General features: G+C 33.2%; 2 protein-coding genes and 1 long non-coding RNA gene across 5 annotated transcripts; all 3 read left to right on the forward strand.

Annotated features, from left to right (window-relative positions):
• The first annotated feature begins 1922 nt into the window (after positions 1–1922).
• Grip163 (gamma-tubulin complex component 6) lies at positions 1923–18375 on the forward strand. Of its 3 annotated transcripts, none has more exons than XR_016315879.1 (17): positions 1923–2585; positions 2933–3125; positions 3438–3619; positions 7967–8099; positions 8362–8508; positions 9146–9357; positions 9573–9765; positions 10086–10218; positions 10537–10759; positions 11143–11374; positions 12319–12511; positions 12584–13691; positions 13924–14698; positions 14995–15218; positions 15937–16274; positions 16528–18244; positions 18278–18375. XR_016315879.1 is itself a non-coding variant. In XM_089697387.1 (16 exons), exons 1-16 carry the CDS (start codon positions 2175–2177, stop codon positions 16754–16756), a joined length of 4926 nt encoding a protein of 1641 aa, XP_089553513.1. In that variant the 5' UTR covers positions 1923–2174; the 3' UTR covers positions 16757–18375. The 3 variants fall into 3 exon arrangements, 1 of the variants encoding a protein (XP_089553513.1); XR_016315878.1 differs by having other exon boundaries at positions 16528–18025; positions 18200–18375; XM_089697387.1 differs by having other exon boundaries at positions 16528–18375.
• Positions 18376–18395: 20 nt separating this feature from the next.
• LOC149487142 (uncharacterized) lies at positions 18396–19899 on the forward strand. The gene is made up of 3 exons (XR_016315883.1): positions 18396–18955; positions 19082–19143; positions 19218–19899. It is a non-coding gene; the product is annotated as an uncharacterized LOC149487142 (long non-coding RNA).
• A 1801-nt stretch (positions 19900–21700) lies between these two features.
• LOC149487143 (uncharacterized) lies at positions 21701–23547 on the forward strand. The gene is made up of 2 exons (XM_089697380.1): positions 21701–22318; positions 22411–23547. Exons 1-2 carry the CDS (start codon positions 22005–22007, stop codon positions 22469–22471), a joined length of 375 nt encoding a protein of 124 aa, XP_089553506.1. The 5' UTR covers positions 21701–22004; the 3' UTR covers positions 22472–23547.
• Positions 23548–25318: the final 1771 nt, after the last annotated feature.

Genomic DNA, 25318 nt, shown 5'->3' on the forward strand with positions numbered 1-25318 from the left:
TTTTTTAAACCATGCTATCTGAATGCCTGGCTTTTAATTAACTTTAATAAGGCACTTCGGACCTTAGATCATTAAGTAATGGATGGAGTACGCTAGCAAATGTTCTAACTAAACTTTCTGCTGATTTTGGTGCGGGGAGGGTAACTCACACTATTGAAACACAATCACACATTCACAAAAATAATTTGTGTCACGAAAGTCGTAAAAATTTACGACCTTTTAAGCGACGAGTTTTTAAATTCAACTCTATCCCTAAGTTGTCTCGTGTGGAGTGTGATTCAATATCGCGTTCTAAATTCAACTTTATAACTTATATCATAAAGATTAAATTTGTATTTCTTTAAAAGATAGTCTCGTAAGGAATGCGGTTCATTATCGCGTTTTAAATTCAACTTTATCTCTTAGTTAATAAAGATTAAATTTGTATATTTTCTTTCCATGATAGTCTCGTCTCTCTCTCTCTCTAAACATGACTCGATTATTTGTCTTGATCATATCGCTAAACGATACATCGACAATTATTAGAAATTGCATTTAATTAGAAATGTACGTTAAAAAAATAAAAAAATATACACAAATTAAAGGTTATTCCATCTTTTTTAATATTCGACATGTTTGAATTGCTTCTGCAAGACTTGACAGTGCAAAACGGCATTTTTAGCGGAGCACTCGCAGACGTCCTTTCAATGTTTAACGAATACGCAGAGTGTTTGTAATCGATTACGCAAGTAGTTTTTATGAAAGCATAAGATTTTTCGATTCGAATAATCTTATACCTCGGCAAAAGGGGAAACGCCTGCGAGTGTTATCCATTACTTAATGATCTAAGCTTCGGACAGATGGCAGAGAGCGTCGGCACAGAATACATAATAGTAGCTTAACGCTACAGAACGGACACTCTCCGCCTCCCGCCAAAATTAAACACTTACCTCACCCCGCACGATCAGGCTAAGGGTGCACTCACACACATCAGTCACCGTCAAGTCACCGATAACTGATCGGTGACGGTTTGTGTACGTATCCACAAACACCAGTCACCGTCATGTTGTCCGTCAGTCACGTCGCCGGTTTGACTGAATCATTGAACACATACATCAGGTTAGTGAGTGATTAGACGTGTGTCACGCTAGAGAACATGTAGCAATTGACGGTAGCACGACGCTGACTGAACTGAGACGTGACGGCACCGGGTGAGTGGGGATAAAAGTATGATACATGTATGGAAAGATTATTTGACGTGCCTGACCGGGGACGTCACTGATAGATTTCGTGCCGGCGACTGTCGTGTGGGAACAGAGTCATACTAGAACTATTGATACATATTTTTTTTTAAACCTGTCCGGTGACGTGCCGTGACGGTGACTGATGTGTGTGAGTGCACCCTAAAAATGGTCCACATTTTTCTACAAGGACGATACGCAACGAAGATTGACAACATTAATCAAATTGACTTAAAGTAATTTTATTATTTTCGATTTGTGATTATCGTTTTTCGTAGAAAATGGTTAGATATTGTGCTGTTTACGGATGTATTTCATCAGAAAAACGCTATTTTTTTTTACGCTAGTCACAAATGTGCCAACCATAAAGCGTTAACACACACATTTGCAGTCTCTACAGTGTGACTGTCAAAACGATAATTTTGTTTGAAGTGTCCGGGGTGTGGCGTCGGCTTCGACCCTAGGTCATGGTCATTACAGATAGTATAGTTTCCTAATTTTTATTATTCTAGCGGGGGTTTTCTGGGTTTTTAACACAGTTTTTAACTTGGAAGATTTGATCCATCCATAGCAACATTTTTGTCACAAAAAAAAAAATGCCAAATATCCGACTGTCAGACGTCAGTGTCACACTGTCACATCTTTGGAATTTGGATTGCCCGGAGCCGTCTCTCTGACTAATATATAGTAATCTGTGGAGCCGTCATGTTTAAATGAAAATAATAATTATGAATTATTAGAAAAATAGGATGAGGACGTTATTTTATCAAAAGGGCAATTAATATTTGTAAAGACTGAAGGTGCTCGTTTATAAATATCAATATCTATATCGTTTATAGGCCTGAGTAAAACCGAAAAATATGTGGCTTTGGAGTTGTGAATTGTTATTTTGAAACAAAACTATTTTTTTACAAAAAATACAATATTGGGTATATTGTTTACAATATCTTCATAATGGATGTTTCTAAAACCACCAATGACCGCTATGAAAATGCTAGTGTTTACGAGTTACTTACAAAATTATGTGAAAAAACTGCAAAAAAATATTGTCAACAAACCAGAAATTCACCTAAACAACTTGCGGCGAAAATGCGGTCCCGTTCATATGAAATAATATTGAAAGGAACTTCGTCCGAGCTTTCATTGTCTGGAGGAGATCCATTAGTTGAATTACTTTCATGTCATTTTGTAATGCTGCAAAGTGCCAAAAATGTCGTTGAATACAAACAATGTATCGAGCTTAAGAAAACTATCAGTGAAATAAGAAATTTACCAGAAAATAAGGAACATATTTATGGGGTTATTAAACTCCTTGTTAAACTACATAATGCTGTGCCTGAAGATGTCTCTCAAGAAATATTTCAGGTATTTATCAAGTATAATCATATTTACGTCCACTGCTGTAGATATTATACTTTCTTAGCTTAATCCAACTTAATCATTTTTCACAAGTAAAACTATAAGACTACCTAGTCAAAGCTATTGTAGCTCATCACCTTTGCTGCTCACATTACATAAAAAATATTTCTTTTTTCGACTTTTATACAGTAGTTAAATTAAATGTTAAATTAATTACCAATTAAGTTGCCTATTTTTTATGTACTTTAAAAATTAAAACTATCTAATACAGCAAAGAGCTTTGCCATTTTATTGAATAACAAATCACAACTTTAGAGTTGTGAAAATCGCTCAGAACTGTATTTCTTTTACAGAAACCATTTACCTTTGGGTTACTACAAGAAATGTTACCAAAACCAAAAAGAGAAGCTTTTGGTTCTCAACCTTATCCATATTATCCATCATACATATTTGAATTACCATTCAAACTAAAGAATGTTGCTAACAATCTGAACAACAAACACAGCTATATGGAATATACAGTTGAAAGTTTTGATTCAAGATCATGTAAGTATATATTTTGAAACTATTAATTTGTTACTGTTACTGGACGATAACAAAGTCGCAAATTTATAAATTTCCTAAGAAATTTATAAAATAAGAAGTTCATAGAATTCTAAAGGTTTCTAAAATTGTATTATTTTACGCCCATATTAACTCTTGTTTCGAATCTTACGAAAATTTATAAATATTCTAGGATTTTAGGAAATTTATAAAATTGCGGATCTTGCTATCTTCCACTGTCATAACTATTAAATGTTTGTGTTGAACTTTGTCTGCAATAACACATTGATTATAGATTTATTTATTGCTTTTCAGTGCTTCCAGATGTTTCTTCCCAGCAGGGTGTCGAGGTGAAGACGTTTCTAAGCCCCATGTCTTTATCATCAATGACATCAACTCAACTCTCTCCATACTCGGACAGCAATATTTTCAATTTGCCAAGGTTGACAACTCCAAGAGATTTGGTCATACCAAAATCTCAGTCTGCTGAACCAAAGGTATCCATACTAATATTATAAATGCGAAAGTAACTCTGTCCGTCTGTCTGTTACTCAATCACGCCTTAACTACTGAACGAATTTGCATGAAATTTGGTATAGAATTTCTCTACCAAATTAAACTCAAACCTCTTTGAGTTTAGAGGCCATTGTAGCGAGGTTCGTTCAACTGAAAGGTTGAGGATAATAATGCCTCCACATTGCACTCATTTTTATGATGAATCTATCACTGTGCATGCTACTAAACTATGGAATTCCCTGCCAGATTCTATTAAAAATGCTCAATCCTTAAAAAGTTTCAAAACTATGGTTAAAGGTCCTTAGTCATAGCCAAACATAATATTTACTTAAATTATATACTTATTAATAAATTATTAATTACTATGTATTATGTCATATTATGGTATTTTGTATTTCTCTTTCCCTTTCACTATTTATTATCAATAACAATATAAATATGTATGTGTATGTTTTCCCTACTATTATTATTTATTATTGCACTACCCATTTATTTTATTTTATACTTTTTCCTCTACTGTACCAAAGGTTGTCTGGAAGAAATCGCTCTAAAGCGATAAGACCGCCATTTGTACTTAGTTTAAGCTATATTTAAGTGTCTGTATTTCTTTTTTTATTCTCTTTAAGTGCAACAAAGAATTTATAAATAAAATAAATAAATATAGAGATATTTTGATACCCGAGAAAGGACATAGGCCACTTTTTATTGCGAAATATGTACAATAATATTATGTAGTAGTTAATAATATCAAATCTTTTTTATTTCTTACTTTTCCGTTTTTGAAGTCGGTTGTTTTTAACGCAGTTATTTTTATTTAATACTTTTTAGTGTATTTTTCAACACGAATCAAACGAGCCCAAACTCGATAAAGTTGAGTCAATATATTACTGAGGTCCTATGGCCACCTTCCGATTCCATCATCAAATCAGCTTCATGTCATGATAATGTTTCATCGCTATCAAATTTACATACGTATACAAAATTTCAGCTCAATCGGTTACCGGGAAGTGAATCAAAGTTACTTGCTACATATCAACTTAGTCATCGAGTACAGACAAAAATGCTCATAAAATAAAAACTACTGGGCCTATCCGAAAAAACATACGGTGTACGGTGCACATACATAAAAAAAAATATACCGGCCGAATTGATAACCGCATAAAATCGCATGCAGAGCTTAATTTTCATTAAAGGCTCTAATCGCACGGAAAGCTAAATCACAAAAAAGCTCTAATCGCACGGAGAGCTTAATTTTCACAAAAAACTCTCATCGCACGGAGAGCTTAATTTTCACAAAAAGCTTTAATCGCACGGAAAGCTTAATTTTCACAAAAAGCTCTAATCGCACGGAGAGCTTAATTTTCGCAAAAAGCTCTAATCGCACGGAAAGCTTAATTTTCACAAAAAGCTCTAATCGCACGGAGAGATTAATTTTCACAAAAAAGCTCTAATCGCATGGAGAGCTTAATTTTCATAAAAAGCTCAAATCGCACGGAAAGCTTTATATTCACAAAAAGCTCTATTCGCACGGAAAGCTTAATTTTCACAAAAAAGCTCCAATCGCATGGAGCGCTTAATTTTCACAAAAATCTCTAATCACACGGAAAGCTTAATTTTCACAAGAAGCTCTAATCACACAGAGAGCTTAATATTCACTAAAAACTAATCGCATGGAGAGCTTAATTTTCATTAAAGGCTCTAATCGCACGGAGCTTAATTTTCACAAAAAGCTCTAATCGCACGGAGAGCTTAATTTTCACAAAAAGCTCTAATCGCATGGAGAGCTTCATTTTCACAAAAAGCTCTAATCGCACGGAGAGCTTAATTTTCACAAGGAGCTCTAATCTCATGGAGAGCTTAATTTTCACAAAAAGCTCTATTCGCACGGAGAGCTTAATTTTCACAAAAAGCTCTAATCGCACGGAGAGCTTAATTTTCACAAGCTCTAATCCCATGGAGAGCTTAATTTTCACAAAAAGCTCCAATCGCACGGAGAGCTTAATTTTCACAAAAAACTCATCGCACGGAGAGCTTAATTTTCACAAAAAGCTCTCATCGCACGGAGAGCTTAATTTTCCCAAAAAACTAATCGCACGGAAAGCTTAATTTTCATAAAAAGCTCTAATCGCACGGAGAGCTTAATTTTCACAAAAAGCTCTAATCGCACGGAGAGCTAAATTTTCACAAAAAGCTCTAAATGCATGGAGAGCTTAATTTTCATAAAAAGCTCTAATCGCATGGAGAGCTTAATTTTCACAAAAAGCTCTAATCGCACGGAGAGCTTAATTTTCACAAAAAACTCATCGCACGGAGAGCTTAATTTTCACAAAAAGCTCTCATCGCACGGAGAGCTTAATTTTCACAAAAAGCTCTAATCGCACGGAGAGCTTAATTTTCACAAAAAGCTCTAATCGCATGGAGAGCTTAATTTTCACGAAAAGCTCTAATCGCACGGAGAGCTTAATTTTCACAAGGAGCTCTAATCCCATGCAGAGCTTAATTTTCACAAAAAGCTCTATTCGCACGGAAAGCTTAATTTTCACAAAAAGCTCTAATCGCATGGAGAGCTTAATTTTCACAAAAAGCTCTAATCGCACCGGAGAGCTTAATTTTCACAAAAAAGCTCTAATCGCACGGAGAGCTTAATTTTCACAAAAAACTTATCGCACGGAGAGCTTAATTTTCACAAAAAGCTCTAATCGCATGGAGAGTTTAATTTTCACAAAAAGCTCCAATCGCACGGAGAGCTTAATTTTCACAAAAAGCTCTATTCGCACGGAAAGCTAAATTTTCACAAAAAAGCTCTAATCGCACGGAGAGCTTAATTTTCACAAAAAGCTCTAATCGCATGGAGAGCTTAATTTTCACAAAAAGCTCTAATCGCACGGAGAGCTTAATTTTCACAAAAATCTCTAATCGCACGCAGAGCTTAATTTTCATTAAAGGCTCTTATCGCACGGAGAGCTTAATTTTTACAAGAAGCTCTAATCATACGGAGAGCTTAATTTTCATAAAAAGCTCTAATCGCACGGAAAGCTTAATATTCACTAATAAAAATAACTGCGTTAAAAACAACCAACTTCAAAAACGGAAAAGTAAGAAATAAAAAAGATTTGACATTATTATTTACTACATATTATTTATATGTGCTATTTATTAAAAAGGTTTGATGTCGGTGCACGGGCTTAATACTAAGTGCTTAATGTTCGGCACCAACTTCAAACCTATTTAATAAATAGCACATCCATACTAATATTATAAATGCGAAAGTAACTCTGTCTGTCTGTCTGTTACTCAATCACGCCTTAACTACTGAACCAATTTGCATGAAATTTGGTATAGAGATATTTTGATACCAGAGAAAGGACATAGGCCACTTTTTATTGCGAAATATGTACCACGGGCGAAGCCGGGGCGGACCGCTAGTACTATTATAAAGGCGAAAGTTTGTATGGATGTTTGTTACTCTTTCACGTAAAAACTACTGAACCGATTACAATGAAATTTAGCACACATATAGAGGGTAACTTGGATTAACACATAGGATAGGTTTTATCCCGGAAATCCAACGGGAACGGGAACTATGCGGGTTTTCCTTTGAAAACGCGGGCGAAGCCGCGGGCGGAAATCTAGTATACTATATATGCAAGTGGATGGATTTTTATTTTTAACTAGCGGTCCGCCCCGGCTTCGCCCGTGGTACATGTTTACGTTTTCTCTACATAAAAACCATCCTCGTACTTCAAGGAATATAATAAAAAAAGAATTATCGAAATCGGTTCAGCCGTTCTCGAGTTATGCGCTTACCAACACATTTTGCGATTCATTTTTATATATAAGAAGAAGAAGATAAGAAGAAGAAGATAATAATCTATGAAGTTTAGAAATATTTTACGGCTATAGCTTAGCAGGGAGCTCCCTCGATACATGAAATGTAGTTTAGAATTTTGAGATCACAGTATCCAATAGTCACCGAAGAATTTTTTAAAATTATATAAGTATACATTCTATTGTATTATGTAATTACTTCTACTTAATCTTATAATTGTTTTTATTTTTGTTTTTCATAATATTATCTCGCTTCTTCTTTGCATTCTCCCCTAATTGCCTGGCAGAAATCACTGCATAGTGATAAGGTCGCCCTTTTTGCTTTTATTTATTGTGGAATTCTTATTTTATGTACTTGGTTTATTGCATATTAAAGTGTTAAATAAATAAAGTATTTGAATGCTATAAAACTAAATATTAAATTCAGTAGTTATCCGTTGAGATTTAGGCAGGTTTATATTTTAATACTGCATATTTCATTGTAAATATAAACATTTCAGATTTCTTTTGCAAGCACTGAGGTAAAGGTAGAGCCTAAAGAATCTCCTATAGTAGAAATAGACGAGATAAATATATGGGAAATAGCGTCACAAAATGATAAAGATGTGCCTGGTGATATCTGGGATTATGTATGTGAGTATATATGTATATGATAGTGTTAATAAATAAATAGTAACAATTAGTATTTTTCATTTAAAAACTAAGCATTTTTTTATAGCAATAAAATTTAAAATCTTTGCATCATTTTATTTAGCAAATTCAGTTTCGTAAATAATTACTCATTTAACTTTTTTTTAGTTACCCAAAAAGCCACAATTAAATTAAATTTTGATCCAGTACTTTTTTTATTTTTTTTTCCAACAATACTCATGACGTAAAATATTATTATTTTCAGCCAAACTACCACTAGTACATGAAAGGCAACTGATAGCAACTTCATCAAGAGAAATGATGCTCTGGAGAGAAAGTTATGGTGGTGTAATGTCAGACCTCAGTATTATATCAGAGAAGCAATTTATTAGACATATCATGTATTTAATTGGTATGTAATAATAAATAATTAACTTTGTTTCTTCACTACATAGTATAAAACAAAGTCGCTTTCTCTGTTCCTATGTCCCTTTGTATGCTTAAATCTTTAAAACTACGCAATGGATTTTTTGAAGTGAAAACTTCTTTAGCGGCGTTGGGTGTAAAATCTTAAACTCGCGTCAGGACACGTGGCCTGATCGAAAAAGCGTAAGACGGATACCATTCCAAAATATCAAACATGCTGAACGTTAATAATCAAGTTTTCACTTCTGCCGGCACTCCCGGAGTGCAACCCGTCTTTTTTTTTAATAGATAGAGTGATTCAAGAGGAAGGTTTTAGTATATGTATATGTAATTACTTTTTAGACAAAGCGGGCGAAGCCACGGGCGGGAAGCTAGTTAGATAATATAAGACTTAAGGCCAGTTCCACTGCTGGCTCATAATCTGTTTGATCCTTTTTGATATTGTAACTGACTGATTAAAAAAATATCAAGAAGCTGTGAAATCAGTGCAGAGTATTAAATGGGAAATGTCTGCCCATTTATTAAAAAAATACAAATAAACTTCATTGAAAGTTTCAGAAAACCATGAAATGTATTATAGCTTAAATAATATTAAATTATTTCATCATGTATTAATTTTTCAGTTGGCATAGAAACTAAATCATTTCCATACAATAAGGATACAAAATATTTCTATATAAAAGAGAATTTAGTTTTAGAATGTATATCTAAGGAACATTTGCAAGGGTATATATTGCCATTGCTGCATATAGGCACATATTATAGACGATTATATGATTTTGCATTCAATCAAAGTGTGGATGACCATTTTCATGATAAAGGGCTTGTTTTTGAGGTTTGTTTATCGTATTTATACTAGTGCAATTTGCTTTAAGATCTGATTTTAAGAAGCTTGTTTCGGTTCAATATGAAAAATAATGACGTTAAATAAATATAATTTGCTTTATGTAAAAACAATTGTCTTGTTCAAGCTAGGCTATCAGAAACCTGTATGCAACTAATGGGCTTCTTCTACTTTATTTACTATTTAATATGGAATATTTTTCACAGGCTTCAAGAGAAATTGTAAGGCGATATTTATTGGAATTTCGATTAAAAGCAACGGACATTTTTGAAGAGTTTTGTAATAACAAGTTAGATGATCTGAACTGTATGCCAACTCTACTGCAAATACTGTATCATATGGAACCATTGAAATATGAAATTGAAACAATTGCTTCCATATACAAGCTTAATAAGACTGGTAAGTTTGTAATTATTCAGATGTTTGAGTAATATTTTAACTAAGTACTAACACAATTTAGGGGAATCTCCTCAAATAATGTGGTAAGATATAATTTAATTATTTATTTCACATATTTTAAATGCTGTTGGACAGTATCATCGCGAATAATCATAAGACATATTTTTTGTTATTTTTTTATGTTTATTTTTATTTTTATACTGAGTCGGTTTGTTTTGTTAAAATAAAAAAAATATATTAAGTTTTTTTACAAAAAATATTATTTTTTATTATGTTCAAGCCTTAAACCAGGAAAACAAACTTAATTATTTATGTTTCAGATGCGAAATCCACAATACCATACGGCGCTGAGTTGATGTCTTACCTCTTTAATGAAATATCACTTGTTACACACAAAACGACGGCACTCGTTCTCTACAATTCACTTGTTACTGTGTGCACAGTTTATTTTAAGTATGTATTATCTTATAAGTTATTTTCATTCGCCATATTGTTTCATTTTAAAGTAAATGTAGGTTTCTTTTTTTAACTGAAACTTTTTTAGGCGCGTTGAGAGTAAAATTTCAAGGTCAGGTCATGGCAATACCGTCACGTCAGTCGTCATGTAGTATGGCAACAATTTTGGTATTTTTTAATCTGGGTAAAGAAGTTTCACTTCTGATACGTGTGCTCGGCACACACGCTCTTTTTTATAATAATGCATTACATATTCATCTAAATTCTAAACTAAAGAATATGTTACTTTTACTCATTATTTCTTTTTGTTTGTAGGTTCATCGAAAAATTTATATTCGAAGGTGAATTGGATGATCGTTTCTATGAATTTTTCATAAGAAAAGATAGCCAATATGTTAATTCTAGAACAAAAAGATATTGGGATAAGGGATTCCATATTACATTGAGCGTGGCTGTACCAGATTTTTTGAGGCCTTTAGCGAGTTTCATATTGTTGTGTGGAAAGTCTTTGAGACTCTTGAAGTTATGTAATCCTACTGTAAGTGACTTATTACGTATAAGTATACGTATTCTTTTTATTGATTTAAAATTTTATTACAAAACAATTATTTTATTTTAATTAAATTATTTACGTCCACAGTAACGCACCATCAAACAATTTCTCTAGAAAAACCTCACTAATGTAACTCACTAAGTAACTTGCAATTATTCTATACAATAAGTTGTCACTAAAAGTTCTTTCACACACAATTTCGAATAGAAAACAAATCTATCACGAGGCGGAATTCGAACCGAAATAATATCTATTCATTATCACTCTTTTTAAAAAAATATCATTTTTAAAGCATTTCAATGCTTTAAAACTAAATTGATATTTAGTTTTATAGCAATGTCCCACTCAATATATAATTCAATGCACAGGATCCTCTCGTCCTTCTAATATCATCGGATCACCCCTCTGTACGATGTTGCGCTAATTTTGATGATCTAGAACGAGAACAACAAATACTAGACGTGTACAGAACTAGGTGTCTGTTCGTCAGCGGTGAACCCGTTACATTTGATCAGATTCTGCTCAAAAGAGAGGCCGAACGGAAAGCCTTCACTGAAATGGCGTCTGTTAAACAAGCTGAGACTATGGAGAAAATCGTTGGTAAGCATAATTTAATCTATACTTATAATAAATCTGTAGAGAGGCCAATTCTGTACATGAAATATATTAAAAAAAAAACTATGAAGGGGTGATAAGGGATCGCTACTGATGCCAAAAATTCAATCAGTAAAATTTTTGTCTGTCTGTCTGTCTGTCTGTCTGTCTGTCTGTATATTCGTTATAGAAACAAAAACTACACGACGGATTTTAACCAAATTTGGCACAATTATTCTTCATACTCCTGGGCAGGTTATAGTAAAAGAATCATGTAAATCGGTGTAGAAACACCAAAGTTATACATGAAATACGCTATAAGTCATCGCGCGTGAATACAGAATCATGCAGCCATAAGGATTATTTTTGTGTATCAGTTGCCGCGTTCGACGCGCTTCGCGGCGGGAGCTATAAAAAGGCGGCGGGTCTGCACCCGTTTCGCGTTGTCATGGCATCACGTGTGAACGGTTGAACCGATTTCGATAATTCTTTTCTATTATATTCCTTGAAGTACGAGGATGGTTTTTATGTAGAGAAAACGTAAATATGTACCACGGGCGAAGCCGGGGCGGACCGCTAGTTTAATTAATAATTTAATTGGAAAAATAATCATTATTTAATAAAAAACTAGCGGTTCGTCCCGGCTTCGCACGTGGTACATGTTTACGTTTTCTCTCCATAAGAACCATCCTCGTACTTCAGGGAATATTATAAAAAAAAAAATTAATGTTATCGGTTCAGCCGTACTCGACGTGTATATGCGCTTACCAAAACATTTTGCGATTTATTTTTATAGTATAGAAAACTTTCGTAGAATTACCGTTCAATGCCGTATGTTCTGTCGTAAGCAACCTTCCTACTTAATACAATAATTAATATTAATTCTGTGTTATTAGATTTTTATTTTAGACTTACACTTTCATCACTTCATATTTTTTGGTCACTTATAGCTGAACGAAAACGCCTAGCGCAACTAATTATTGCTGAAAAGCAGCATTCACTTCGAGTGTTAGAAGCGGCTATGGCTGAAGCCAAAGCGGCCAAAAATAAAGCGAAGCAACGAGAGAAACAACGCAATCAGTTAGAAGAAGCCGCTGAAAAAGCCACAGAAGAAGTTGATTCAAAATTAAGAGATGTTGAAAAGTAAGTCATAATCCTCATATAAAATTTCAAATGTAATATTTGAATTTGATATTAATGTGTTTTTTTTTGTAGGAATAAAATGTTAGAATATTATTACAAGCTAAACATGGAAGTAGAGAAAAGCAAAATACACACAGAATGGAAGATAAAACGCCTTCAATTAGATCAAACACGAATGCAGTTACTTTCGACTGAAGAACGAAATTTGAAAAGGGAAAAGTTAGAGTTGGAACATCAAAGGAATGAAGAAATTATGGCAATGTCAATACAAAGTGATTTCAAATCAGAAGATGGACTAGATGGTGATAATAGTGAAGAAAATAAAGATGTTATTTCTGAAAACGATCCAAATATGGTGGAATCAACGACTTCGCTTGATTCTGAAAATGTCGAAGCACCAGAATCTGAACATAACATAAATAGAAATAAAGCTCAAGCATCAAGTGACGTATTTAGTGCCATATGCAATGCAGCTAAAAGTATATTTGGTGTCGGGAAGAAAGACAAACTTTGTGATAATGAATTAGAGCTTGACGCTCAAGGAAATATTATCAGAGATTTTGAAAATAATCATCATACATCTAAAGAAACTTCAAGTGACGTTATTGGATCGAAACTAGATGAAGTCAATGATAATTTACGATTTATGGAAGCAAGAGAAGAAGCTTTGAAAAATAAACAAAAGGTTATGTGCCATGAATTTGGGCAGACCGATAATGAAAATAATAGAGTCAAACATCCGATAATACGTTTGACTACAGTCGATGAAGAAAATAATATCGAAGAGACACCATTTACTGAAGCTAGGCGAAATAAAATGAAAGTCCTTGGTGCAGAGTTCAATATAGTAAAAACAGAAGAGAAAGAAAGTGTTCAGGAACCAAGAACAGAAGCGCAAAGAGAGGCGTTAATTAATAAGCAAAAAGTGTTAGGTGTAGAATACAATTTGCCATTAGATAAAGTGGCAAATCGTGAGCCAGCGAATATAGCACAGGAAGAAGCTGTGCGTAATAAGAATAAAGTGTTAGGTTCTGATTATGATGGGAGATCGGAAACAAGATTTGATTCTACAAAGAAATCTGGGCTAAGGCTGAATTTGAAGCCGTTTAGTGAACCTACGCTGAATATAAACGCTTCCTCTAATACTGGGGCGGTGACACCAGGTGAATTGTTTCCACGGGTAAGTCAAAGTCAAAGTTACTGCATTATTATACTTCAATGTAATGAAACGCTTTTATGTTTTTTTTTCGACATGATTGATATTTGGTAATTAATTATTAAAGATAAAATGGGTTTATTTTTTTTAATTATCGAAAAGAAAATCAAATTTAGCGCTGTCATTTTATCGTACTATATTGAAAATGTTTTCTTATATAAAGTACATGAATTATTTCCACAAAATTAATTCACAGCTTGACTTAGAAACGCCAACCACAGCAGAAATGCCGGTCGACGGTCCAATGACGAGTGACATATTTACACCTAGAAGTGAAGGCAAAGATTTAGAAACAGGACCGATCAAACCAGACAAAGAATATTTAACTTCTGAAGGATTTAACTTCTCCATAATAGTTGATGATGAAACTGCAGCTTCAGAAGTACAAACTAGCCCAGAAAATTCACCTACTAAAAGTACGGATATAATAAAGAGTTATAGAAAAACCTCGGTATTTAATGTGTTAGACGGGTCCTACAGTCTCGAGAATTTCGATCCGTTTGGATTGAAGAATTGGGACGGACAGTCTAAAAATTATTTCAGCAGCCAAATGGATTTAGACGGAATTTCATCTCCATACACGCATCCAGCATTTATCATGGAGGAAATAAAGAAAAAGCCATACAATAATATTTATAATTCACGATATAGTGAAGAAGAGGTTGCCAAGGTTGATTGCGATAATATAGCAACACTGACCGCGTGTTTACAAAGATCTGTAATGTTACCATTGACATATCAATTGGAAGTAGTCAATAATTCTATTCTCACATATTTCCTCGTAAATCTAGATATGTATGAACATCTGAGGAGTTTAAAAGATTACTTCTTTTTAATGGACGGAGAATTCTCAAGAAGTATCTGCCATAATTTATTCACGAAATTAACGAAAACTTTAAATCCACAAGAGTTGTTAAATTTTTCGACTCTACATAACATCTTGGATAAGGCTCTCGGATCGTCTATATCACGTAAGATTTAATTATTTACTAGAATTAAATAAGGCTCTTGTATTTAATATTAAGTTTTCTTAGCATTCAAATGTTTTATAAAACCATAAATTTTTAAAGAATAGAATAATTTCGATCAAAAAGTGGGATTCGAACCTGCTTCTTTTTGCCAAACCGGGGCAACACCATAGCTTTGAACTTGAAATAATTGTTGTGACCTTACCAAATGATTTAAAGCTTTGACATTGTTGTATTAAAAAAAAACAATAGAAAAATATTACAGAATAACACACAATATATTTTTTTTAAATTTACAGATGTTCATAAATTCTCAGAGAACTTATCGTTTACAATAACGGAATCTCCACTGAGCTTTCAGCACAGTTCCCCAGATGTTTTGCAATGTTTATCTTTAACATATACAGTTAATTGGCCACTTAATATTATTTTATCGCAAGAAGCATTATTACGATACGCCAAAGTGTTTCAATTTTTAATCAAGATGAGAAGAATCTTTTGGGTCTTGAGCGAGGACTTTGAGGTGAGTTTTTTTTTTTATTATATCCAACTAAATACGGAAAAATGAAAAACTAATGGTTACTTTATATCAATAACATTTGATTTTTCTTATATATTTTTTTAAAATTAAAATTGATTCGTTTTTATGTTTCTTGTTTCTTGATTGACAGTTATTTTTTGTGAAGGTTACAAAGTGATTATCGTAAAAAAAATATTATTTTTCTTATATAATTTTTTAAAATTAAAATTGATTCGTTTTTATGTTTCTTGTTTTTTGATTGACAGTTATTTTTTGTGACGATTACAAAGTGATTATCGTAAAAAAAAATATTACGAGCTTTTAAAAGATCTAACGTTTCCTTAAATTTGTATACTTTTAAAAACCATTGAGATAATATTACTACGTATGGAGGAGACACCACGAACAAAATCTGTGCGCCATTTTTTTGCTCTAACTAAGTTTTAAAAATTATTATTTAGTTAGGTACTTAACGATGAAAGTTATTCCTTTGCACTTTTCCGTATTATTTGTATTATTTGTGCAATATCGTAACACACACGAAGGCATGGTTGATGCGTTTCACTTTAAAACCATTAAAAAATACCGCTCAACATACGTCACATGACGTATGTTGAGTGGAACATAAGTGATGTAGGCGGTGTCGTCTCCTATTAATATTATCTCAATGTTAAAAACACAAAAAACTTCACCACATATAAAAAAATCACTTTATTTACAGTCTCTGAAACTCTCCGTGAAACTATCGCGGGAACATTCGAGAAAGATCTTACGATCGCCGCAATATATCTCCATACAGTTGTACCGACATATAATGGCGTCTTTAATACGGGCTTTGGATAATTACATAGTGACCACGTGCATTCTAACCTCTTGGACGGAATTCGAGAAAGATCTAAAGAAAGCCAGAACGTTAGACGATTTGTACGAATGCCACGTGGTGTATATAAAAAATGTACTGTTTAGATGTCTTTTGAACAATAGATCGACGCCCGTCATGAAATTGTTGAATGATATTTTCACTGTTATTCTGAAATTTAGTCGCGTGTTGAAAGCTGGGTAAGTCTATGTACTTCATATCTCTATTAAAGGTAATAAACATAGTACTTAATAAAAGTTGCCATTTTTGTATTTTATTCCATACAAGCACCATGATATTTGAAATATTTTATTAATATCAAAACATTAATATTCATTAAATTATATTTTATTGTTATTTTTAATTTATTCAAAATCAATTTTAATATATTCATTTAATTTTAATTGAATCAAAATGCTACACATCGTCTACAACAGTCTTACAAATTTACAGAGAATGGCAGCAAAAGGAAGCCAACGGTTATTTCACTCACTCAAGCTACCCGCAACTCGAAGAACTTTACCATTTATACGAGAAACTCGCTAAATATCTCCACAAAGTGATAACAAAACTCATGGAGTGTGGTTACCAAAGACATTTGGTGGAACTACTGACTATGGTCAATTTGAATGGGTATTATGACCCGGAAAGAACGTATGATACTAATACGAGTATAAATTAACTGTGAAATAATTTTTAAATGCGTACTGGCTGTAATTTTTTACGCGGTAAATCTCTTTGTACGCGGAAAAACGCGTTAAAAAAAGAATACAAAATTGCTTCATAGGAATATTTTTTCAAATTCATACAAAAATTCAAATTGCAAGTATAAATAAAGCAACTCGAATTGTTATCTCGAATTAACAAAAATAAAATGGTTATTTTTTTAATAAATTGTCAAAGAGAGGATATAGGTACATTATATTTTATCTATCCGTCCATCTTTGACATTAACATGGCTTTTTATATTTGATAAAATAAACAAATTTATGTATTTTGAAGAATGTGATTGAATGAAAATGTAGGAATATTCGATAATAATCTCATATCAGTTAAATTTGTGATTTTATTATCATTTGTGATATATTATCCCACCTGTTAAATCATGACTATTGCTTTAGTTTTTTTATTAATAATTACTTATATATTGTATAGATTTTTATTCGACATTCGTTGCTTTTAATGTCTTCATGTGGTTATTTGCTAATATTGTAAAACTTATTGATATGTATTTAGATTATAAGAATTTATTTCTGGTTTTGAACGCGGTTTGGTCATTATTTTATTAAATTCTTTATCAGACATGGAATAATGTTAGTGTCTTTAAAAAATTTGTTGTTTGTAAATTAGGTTTACGATCGAGATGTTCACGTGATAACATAATGCAGTGGCAGCGCTCGAGATGAGACGGCAAATCGGTCCGTCTCTCTCTCGTTGTACCTGCGATCGCGCTCGTGAGGTTTTGGTGTGACACAAGTTTCTGAACATGTCACCCGACTAAAACGATTTTAAAGACGTTATCACGTCAAAAATAATATTCATTTAGTACTTTAATAGTTCAGGACTACATTCAAGACTCGCTGATAAAGCCATTGATAGCCTATTTAACACTTTTCGGCCTATATTTTCATATATTTATCTTCATTTTAACTGACGGATAAGTTGCGCGGAACATATTATCCATAACTTGTGAAACTGGCTTGTTATATGACATACTTATCAGTTAGGATATTCAAAATTAATTTTGGTTGTTGTTTAATTATTATTATCAAACTCATGACATTAGATTATTAGCTAATAACTTGTATAATTATATTGAATTATAGCCTCATAGAGTTTTTAACTTCTTTAAGTTTTTTAAGCGGAACGATTTAATCTCCATTAGTTAATTTGTTGTTTACGTATTAGCGTTTTGTTAATTTGCTCGTTAATGAGATTTTATATAATACTAGTGGTCCGCCCCGGCTTCGCCCGTGGTACCTACATGTTTAAACTTTCCTATCTCTCAAGTTGGATCGAACTACACATGGTGTGCGAATTTTATTATAATCGGTTAAGTGGTTTAGGAGTCCATTGAGGACAAACATTGTGACACGAGATTTATATATATATTAAGATAAGATAGTCCTACCTAGAACCGAGAATTTAGATTTTTATATTTATGAAAATTGTAACTAATTGTATTGAATTTTCAAAGAAAAAGGTCGAGAGAGATCGAATTTCGATAGTCATCTAGTTAAAATAAAAGCTTTTAGCTTCATTAATTATTGCACTTTTTTTCAAATCATGTATCAAATCACATATTAAGGTGATGAATTAATTTTTCTAACATTTACGGCCCTTTTTAAACCTTCGTAATTTTTATATTATTAAAGTTGTCGTGATGAAAATTCTTGACAAGAAAGTTCAATAGTAACACAATACGTCTACCGTTTTAGAAACATGATTCCATGATATTTTCTCGATAGAAAAAAAATACAAAGTTCTCATTGTTATTTTTTTATAATCTCTGGCATCTTCAAAATAACAAACGTAAAGTTACGACTTTTTGGATATTAACTATAAAATATACAACCTATACGTCTACCGATTTAGAATTTTGAAATATGCGATGGTTTTGAAATAAACAAGAAATACTTGAAATTAGCGCGCGACCAGCCAATATAGCGAGATCCGCCCCGTACCTTCCTACCCCGATCGCTGCACGAGTCATTCCCGCTACGGCCGTCACACGGGGAACTTGTGTCGCTCGCGCAATCGTAAAAAAGGGTGACAACACGATAAGACAAAATGAGACAAATGGGGACAATAAAGAAAATAAGAAGAAGAAACATAAAGGTTGGAGGAAAAAGAATGCTTACAATTGGAACAAATTAATGAAGTAAGTTGGTTTTATTTTAAATTTGATGATAATTGTATTATAGACGATGTTTGATATGTACCTCTGTTTTAAGTACATAACGAATGTGTAAGATATTTTCATTTATAGCATAGATAATCTTTTCAGAAATCCGGAATCCAGAAGGAAAATAAACCCACTGATTGTTCACAATGTGAACCCACTCCTTCGTAAGTACCTTTATTCAGTCAAAAATGTATGTTATCAACGTTCTACTGGTTTTATCGCATGATTCCATTTTTAGCAAAAAGCAACAAAGTGCAAAGAAATAAAAAATCATGGTGAACTTAGTGGAAGTATGGCGGACATAATATGGAACAGGAGCTCATTGGAGTAGTATTATATTTAAAAAAAATACGAAATAATTTCAAGAATTACATTTCTTAGAAGGTGGTAGATAAGTATGTTGTATAAAGAATTTGATGTTGATGTTTATTTCATTTATACTTACTACACCTGTGCGGGAAATTGCTTAGTAATAAAACAGGTTTTTATTCATATTTACATAGTAATGTGAGTTTTCATTTCGAAAAATTTTGTGTAAGTATATTAAATTGAGTTCCTGGGTGATCTGGAAACACAATTGGGCCCGGAAGATGGCGCTGCAGTCACTCCTCCTAATGACATGAACCGATTTGGATGAATATTTGTGTGCACATTTCATTTTTGTGGGATGATTGGTTGATTCGCTTTCACATTAGCTAATATTATGTATTTTTGTTGTTAGAAAGTAAACTTAATTTAATGTTTATAATACATTATTATTGGTATAAATAAGCCAGTGTTCGTCTCACATTGCTGTACCTGCCTACCTAGTACCTACCCTACCAGGGCCTAACTTTGTTCTGGCTATTTTATTTTGATTATTTGTAATGAATAATTACAATTATAATAGAGTGCAAAAAATAAATACATGCGTCAATATATTTTGTGTTTTTTTTTAAACAATTTTTTTATTTAAAAAAATATCATTCCGACCGCGGCTTTGCCCGCGTGGAATTAGGTTATATCGTGAATCCTGTTTTATCCCACAGAAGTGTTCAGTTCGGATAAAAAGTATCCTATGTGTAAATCCAGGCTATTAGCTATATTTTATCAAAATTGGTAATGTAGTCTTGACGTGATTAAGTAACAACTAACAAAAAAATATACAAATTAACATCCAAAGTTTCGCATCAGTTTTACTGTATTAGTGATATCTTCCACTCTTGACTTTGACTGAGAAGAATTAGGGTTTATAACTTCTTTCAGAAATAGTACCTTTCATTTCTGGGCATGATGTAATATCTACGTCAGCATCAAATTCTATCTAAATCAATTCAGTAGTCCGCGTTATTGAGTACCATTTCATTTTTTCAGAGTAACAATATTTTTTGTTATTTTAAAGATTATTTATAACCTGTATTATTTTGTAATAAAGTAAACATTACGAAATAATAATAATTATTAATAATGTCTAAGTAGTTGTTGGAAAGAAGATTGTTTGTTTATAAGCAAGGAAATAAAACCAATAAATCAACAATTGAATAAATGTATAACAATATTATAACTGTATGACGACTCCATACATGTTTGTCCCGAGTCGGCCAGCGGCAGCGCGGCGAGTTTGCAAGAATGACTTCGCGCACACCGGCGTTCGCGATAGCGAGCTATTAGACTCCGCCCGCCAAGCAGTGGATTTTTTTTTGTGTATCGTCTTAATATTATTTATCTTGAAAACATACAATGTGTTCAAGTTAATCTCAGATTGTATCTTATTTTCTATTTTTCAGTTTTTGTATGGCTAGAATGGTTATTGGTTTGATTGCCTAAATTATAAGAATTTTAACAAATTCAAATAATTTTGCATTTATTTATAACATTAAATATATTTATAAAATAACAACTCTCTGTTTTATTTATTTTTTGTTTTAAGTAAGTATATTGAATTTTATATCGAATAATTACGAATGCAATGTTTGCACTGCCTCAAAATTCGAAAGATTTAATAACAATAATATAATAAATTTTAATAGAAAAATTTTGCATTGATTCTATTACTACGCAATATACTACATTCTTAATACAATAATTAAAACTATATTCAATTATCCCAGTTTTCTGTCATTATTATTTCTTGATCATAATGTCATAGCATTTACTGCATTGTTTCTTCACTAAACTTGCCTCAGAAAGGAATTTCATTTCATTTTTATTAGTAATGTTTCATTTTCCCATTTCCTCATACCTAAGTAATGTTTGCAAGATACGGTAAAATATAAGCTTGGAAAATTGCAAGTCATCGGTTTTCTTCAATTTATAAGAACCGCTGTGTCAAGCGGAGAGGCCAATTTTTTCCAAAGCACGACGCGGCCGTTCGGTCTAATTTAAATTATTATTGCACTCAAGAATCTACATAGATGTCACTTTTCTAAATATCTAAAACGCCATCTAGTAGTGAGTAGACTGTTACTAAATTTATGATGACATCTCTTGACAAGTAGAAAAAGAAATAATTAAAAACATCTTCATTTTATATGTGGAATTGCAATGTATTTTTTTATATTTATAATTTATGAGCTTATTTATAAATTAATCTTTAATTAGATTTTAATTTGGTTGCTACACTGTGCTTTATTTACGAGAGATGCAGCCATAATGGTTTACAGTTCAATCCGTCGCGACAGTAGCGCCGATATTTTCCTTATAATCAGGGTGTGTTTTCACGAATACTCATTCTGCCACAATTCGTCCAAAGGTGAACATCAGGGTAACCGGTTCAAAGGCAGTGACATTGAAGTGAAAGTCAACCTTTTCCCCTGTTGTCTATACGTGTATGTGACAAATAAATACTACAAATTTACTAAATAAAAATTAAAAATCTATTCATATCAGTTTAAGGAAATCTCTATAAAAGTGAAAGAATAAAGATTCAGTAGAACATCTATCGATCGTTGAGTGAATTTCCGCGAAACACCAAGAGTTTTGCGCGACGCATTGAATATAGTACCAAAAACGTTAAAGCTCAAGAGCCACCGTTGTCTTCGCCGAGATGGCGTTCATGATGCCAGTAATGAAGAACGATTGGGACATATACAATTCCCAGCGGTCAAGACGGGCCTCGGAATCAGCAGACAAGGCCGGCATCGGCGGTCGGATGCGCAAGGTGTCAGAGTCTCGGTCGGAGGGGCCAGTCTTCTCCCCGCGCGCGGCGGCCTTGAGCCCCCACAGGAGTGCACCGGCCATGCGCTCCGCGTCGTACGGCCGTATGCCGCCGTCGCGGGTATCGCTACGGGCGCAGGAGAGCCCCAAGGGCTCGGCTAGCCCGCCCAGTGCGGGACGGGACTCGGACAAGTTTCATAGCAGGTTGGTGGAGAAGCTAAAGCGGGCGTTCAGCCGCTCGGATTCCCGAGCGGAGGAGAGGAGCTCGTGAGCTAACCGGGCGTGCTTGTGTACAGGGCGCGCGCCGACTCCCCCGAGCGAAAGTGGCACTGTACCGCCTGCATGCCCTATCTGTGAGGCGCCCGCCGCGGCTGGCCGAAGAGCAGAGCGAGGCCGCCCGCGCCGGAACACCATCTGTGATATGTACGCGATAGTGCGCAACAGTTGAGTACTTGTGAATGTGTCAGCGAACGATCCCGAAAACCTAATTTTCCATCTATTGTGTTATAGTTCGGTTCGCTTTTCCTAATGATTGCATGTTTTATGTCACATTTTATATAAATGTTAAGGCGAAGTATGAGGTTGTAATAGGTCTGTATGGTGATTGATTTAAGACTGCGATTAGTTTAAGGTACCCGAGGGCTTGTTTAGGCTATGTTTAAGAGCTTTTGTAGCTTTTGTATAACTTCGGGGATAGATTGTAATGGCAGTTCGTGATTGTAATACGTTTTCTGTGATTTGTTTTATGTAAGATATTTATTTTATGGAGCGGTATATTTGATATAACTGGCTGCCGAAGTAAAGCAATTAAATAATATACATATTAAAAGTAAACAAAATTTTCCGTCTCTACATTTTGTATCTGGAAATTATTTTTGAAATATTGTTCCATACCAATTAAACTACCAAATGGTCAGTTTTAGTCAAATTGTAGTCATACATAGGCAGTGATAGATAAGTATATATATTGTACTAAATACTTATTATTGAATATGACTGGGGCGAGTCCCGATTGTACCTAAGTATAATTATATTATGTTACATATTTTGCACGATTTTATGTGATGTTAATATTGACTGTATAAATGGACCAGCTTTAAATAAAGAAGGATGAAAGTGTCAGTGAAACTGAAATATGAATGATGGCGTGTAATCTTGAATGATTCTAAAATATATGTAGAGCATATCTGTAAGGAAAGTATTATGAGATGGAAAAAGTATTATTTTGTCTGGTTTTGGAACGATAAAAAGTTCCTTATTTCTATATGTTTAGAACTGCCATATTTACCTGAATATAGATATTATTTCTGAAGCTGTATTATATAATATAATATCCTATCTTTGCGAAAATTGCAGTAGTATCTAAATGCATGTATGCCACAATGTCTGATCTGATGTTTTATCAAAATATAAGTAATGCTTATTCAATATTATATACTGTTTTATTTTAACCCTTTTCATAATAATAACTCATTTAGAATTAAAATTCAAATATTTGTATTTTTTAACATTAGTCAACACTAATAAGTTATTTTGAATTACGGAAATGGATATCCGCAATGATTGCATCCAAAGTAGTAAAAAAATGTAATTGAACATAATTAAAAACTTGAAAGGATAAATACAAAAATAAATCAACCTAAAAATATTATCTTAACATTTATCACAGATTACGAAATATTTACTACATTCTATGCACATATATGCACTCGCTTTTGAGATAATAGCGCCGCGGCCGTAGGGTTCTCCCCCGTTCCCTTCAAAGACTCTAGAACATTCGAGAACTCATGAATGGCGCTCATTGAATCAACGCGAACAGTGAATTGTAAATTATGTTCAATGAATGGCTATAACCCGATGACGGCAGTCTAAATAATATGCTGAGATATATTACAAATTTTATGAAAATATTTTATTAGTGATACAAAGTCCGTTAATGACTAAGTTTCTCATAATCTAATTGCCTTTTATTTTATACAATTTTATTACTGTCGCGTGTTTTACAAAGAAAGATTTGATAATTTTAATCTTTTACGATTTCGTATTTCGTAGATGTTTTGGACTAAATTTAATTATGATAAAAATAGTAGACTGTAAAAAACCCTGGTCTTTAATTTATATACAATAGATAAAAATGAAAAGAGCTAGGGTGCACTCACACACATCAGTCACCGTCACGGCACGTCACCGGACAGGATTAAAAAAAAATATGTATCAATAGTTCTAGTATGACTCTGTTCCCACACGACAGTCGCCGGCACGAAATCTATCAGTGACGTCACCGGTCAGGCACGTCAAATAATCTTTCCATACATGTATCATACTTTTATCCCCACTCACCCGGTGCCGTCACGTCTCAGTTCAGTCAGCGTCGTGCTACCGTCAATAATTGCTACATGTTCTCTAGCGTGACACACGTCTAATCACTGACTAACCTGATGTATGTGTTCAATGATTCAGTCAAACCGGCGACGTGACTGACGGACAACATGACGGTGACTGGTGTTTGTGGATACGTACACAAACCGTCACCGATCAGTCATCGGTGACTTGACGGTGACTGATGTGTGTGAGTGCACCCTAAAAGATTAACTTTAGATACCTACCTAATTTTATTTGTGGTATCTGCGTACTCGTAAATTTTTTATCGGTGATAAGAATTCAGTAATGCGGTTAAGGAGATATTTAATTACTTCCTATGTTTTAAATAATACATCATTTTTGTCATACTTAATCCTGAAACCAAATCCCCTAATACTGATTCTAAAAGGAAATCCGCCTAAATATTTTCTAGGTTTCATAAAAAAATGAGCCTCAAGTCAATTTTTTTAAATATTCATATAGACTATGATTGATAATGTAAAAAATTGACATGATTTATTCCAAAATTACTAACATCTTACTTGTACGAACTTAAATTGACTTCGACTCTACATTAATGTGTGGCGCTCTACATTTTCCGTCCATCCTGTTCCGTCTAAACAAACAAACTCTTCTGCTTAATTTTATTAGAAGAGATATGAAGAATTATAAAATTACATATAATAGGTTTCTAACTGTTAAGCGATTATGAATATAACTGACCAGAAAGATTTTTTCAACAAGACTAGAAATCTCATACAAAATATAAACGAAACTTTACCGGTAATCCATCACATACTTGCTATCGTATAGCAGTTAATAGGAATAGTCTAGACTCTAAAC

Source organism: Colias philodice, chromosome 7 (assembly GCF_061535455.1).
Source record: "Colias philodice isolate Cphi_HAF_F1 chromosome 7, ilColPhil1 Martin Lab GWU primary, whole genome shotgun sequence".
NCBI lineage: Eukaryota > Metazoa > Arthropoda > Insecta > Lepidoptera > Pieridae > Colias > Colias philodice.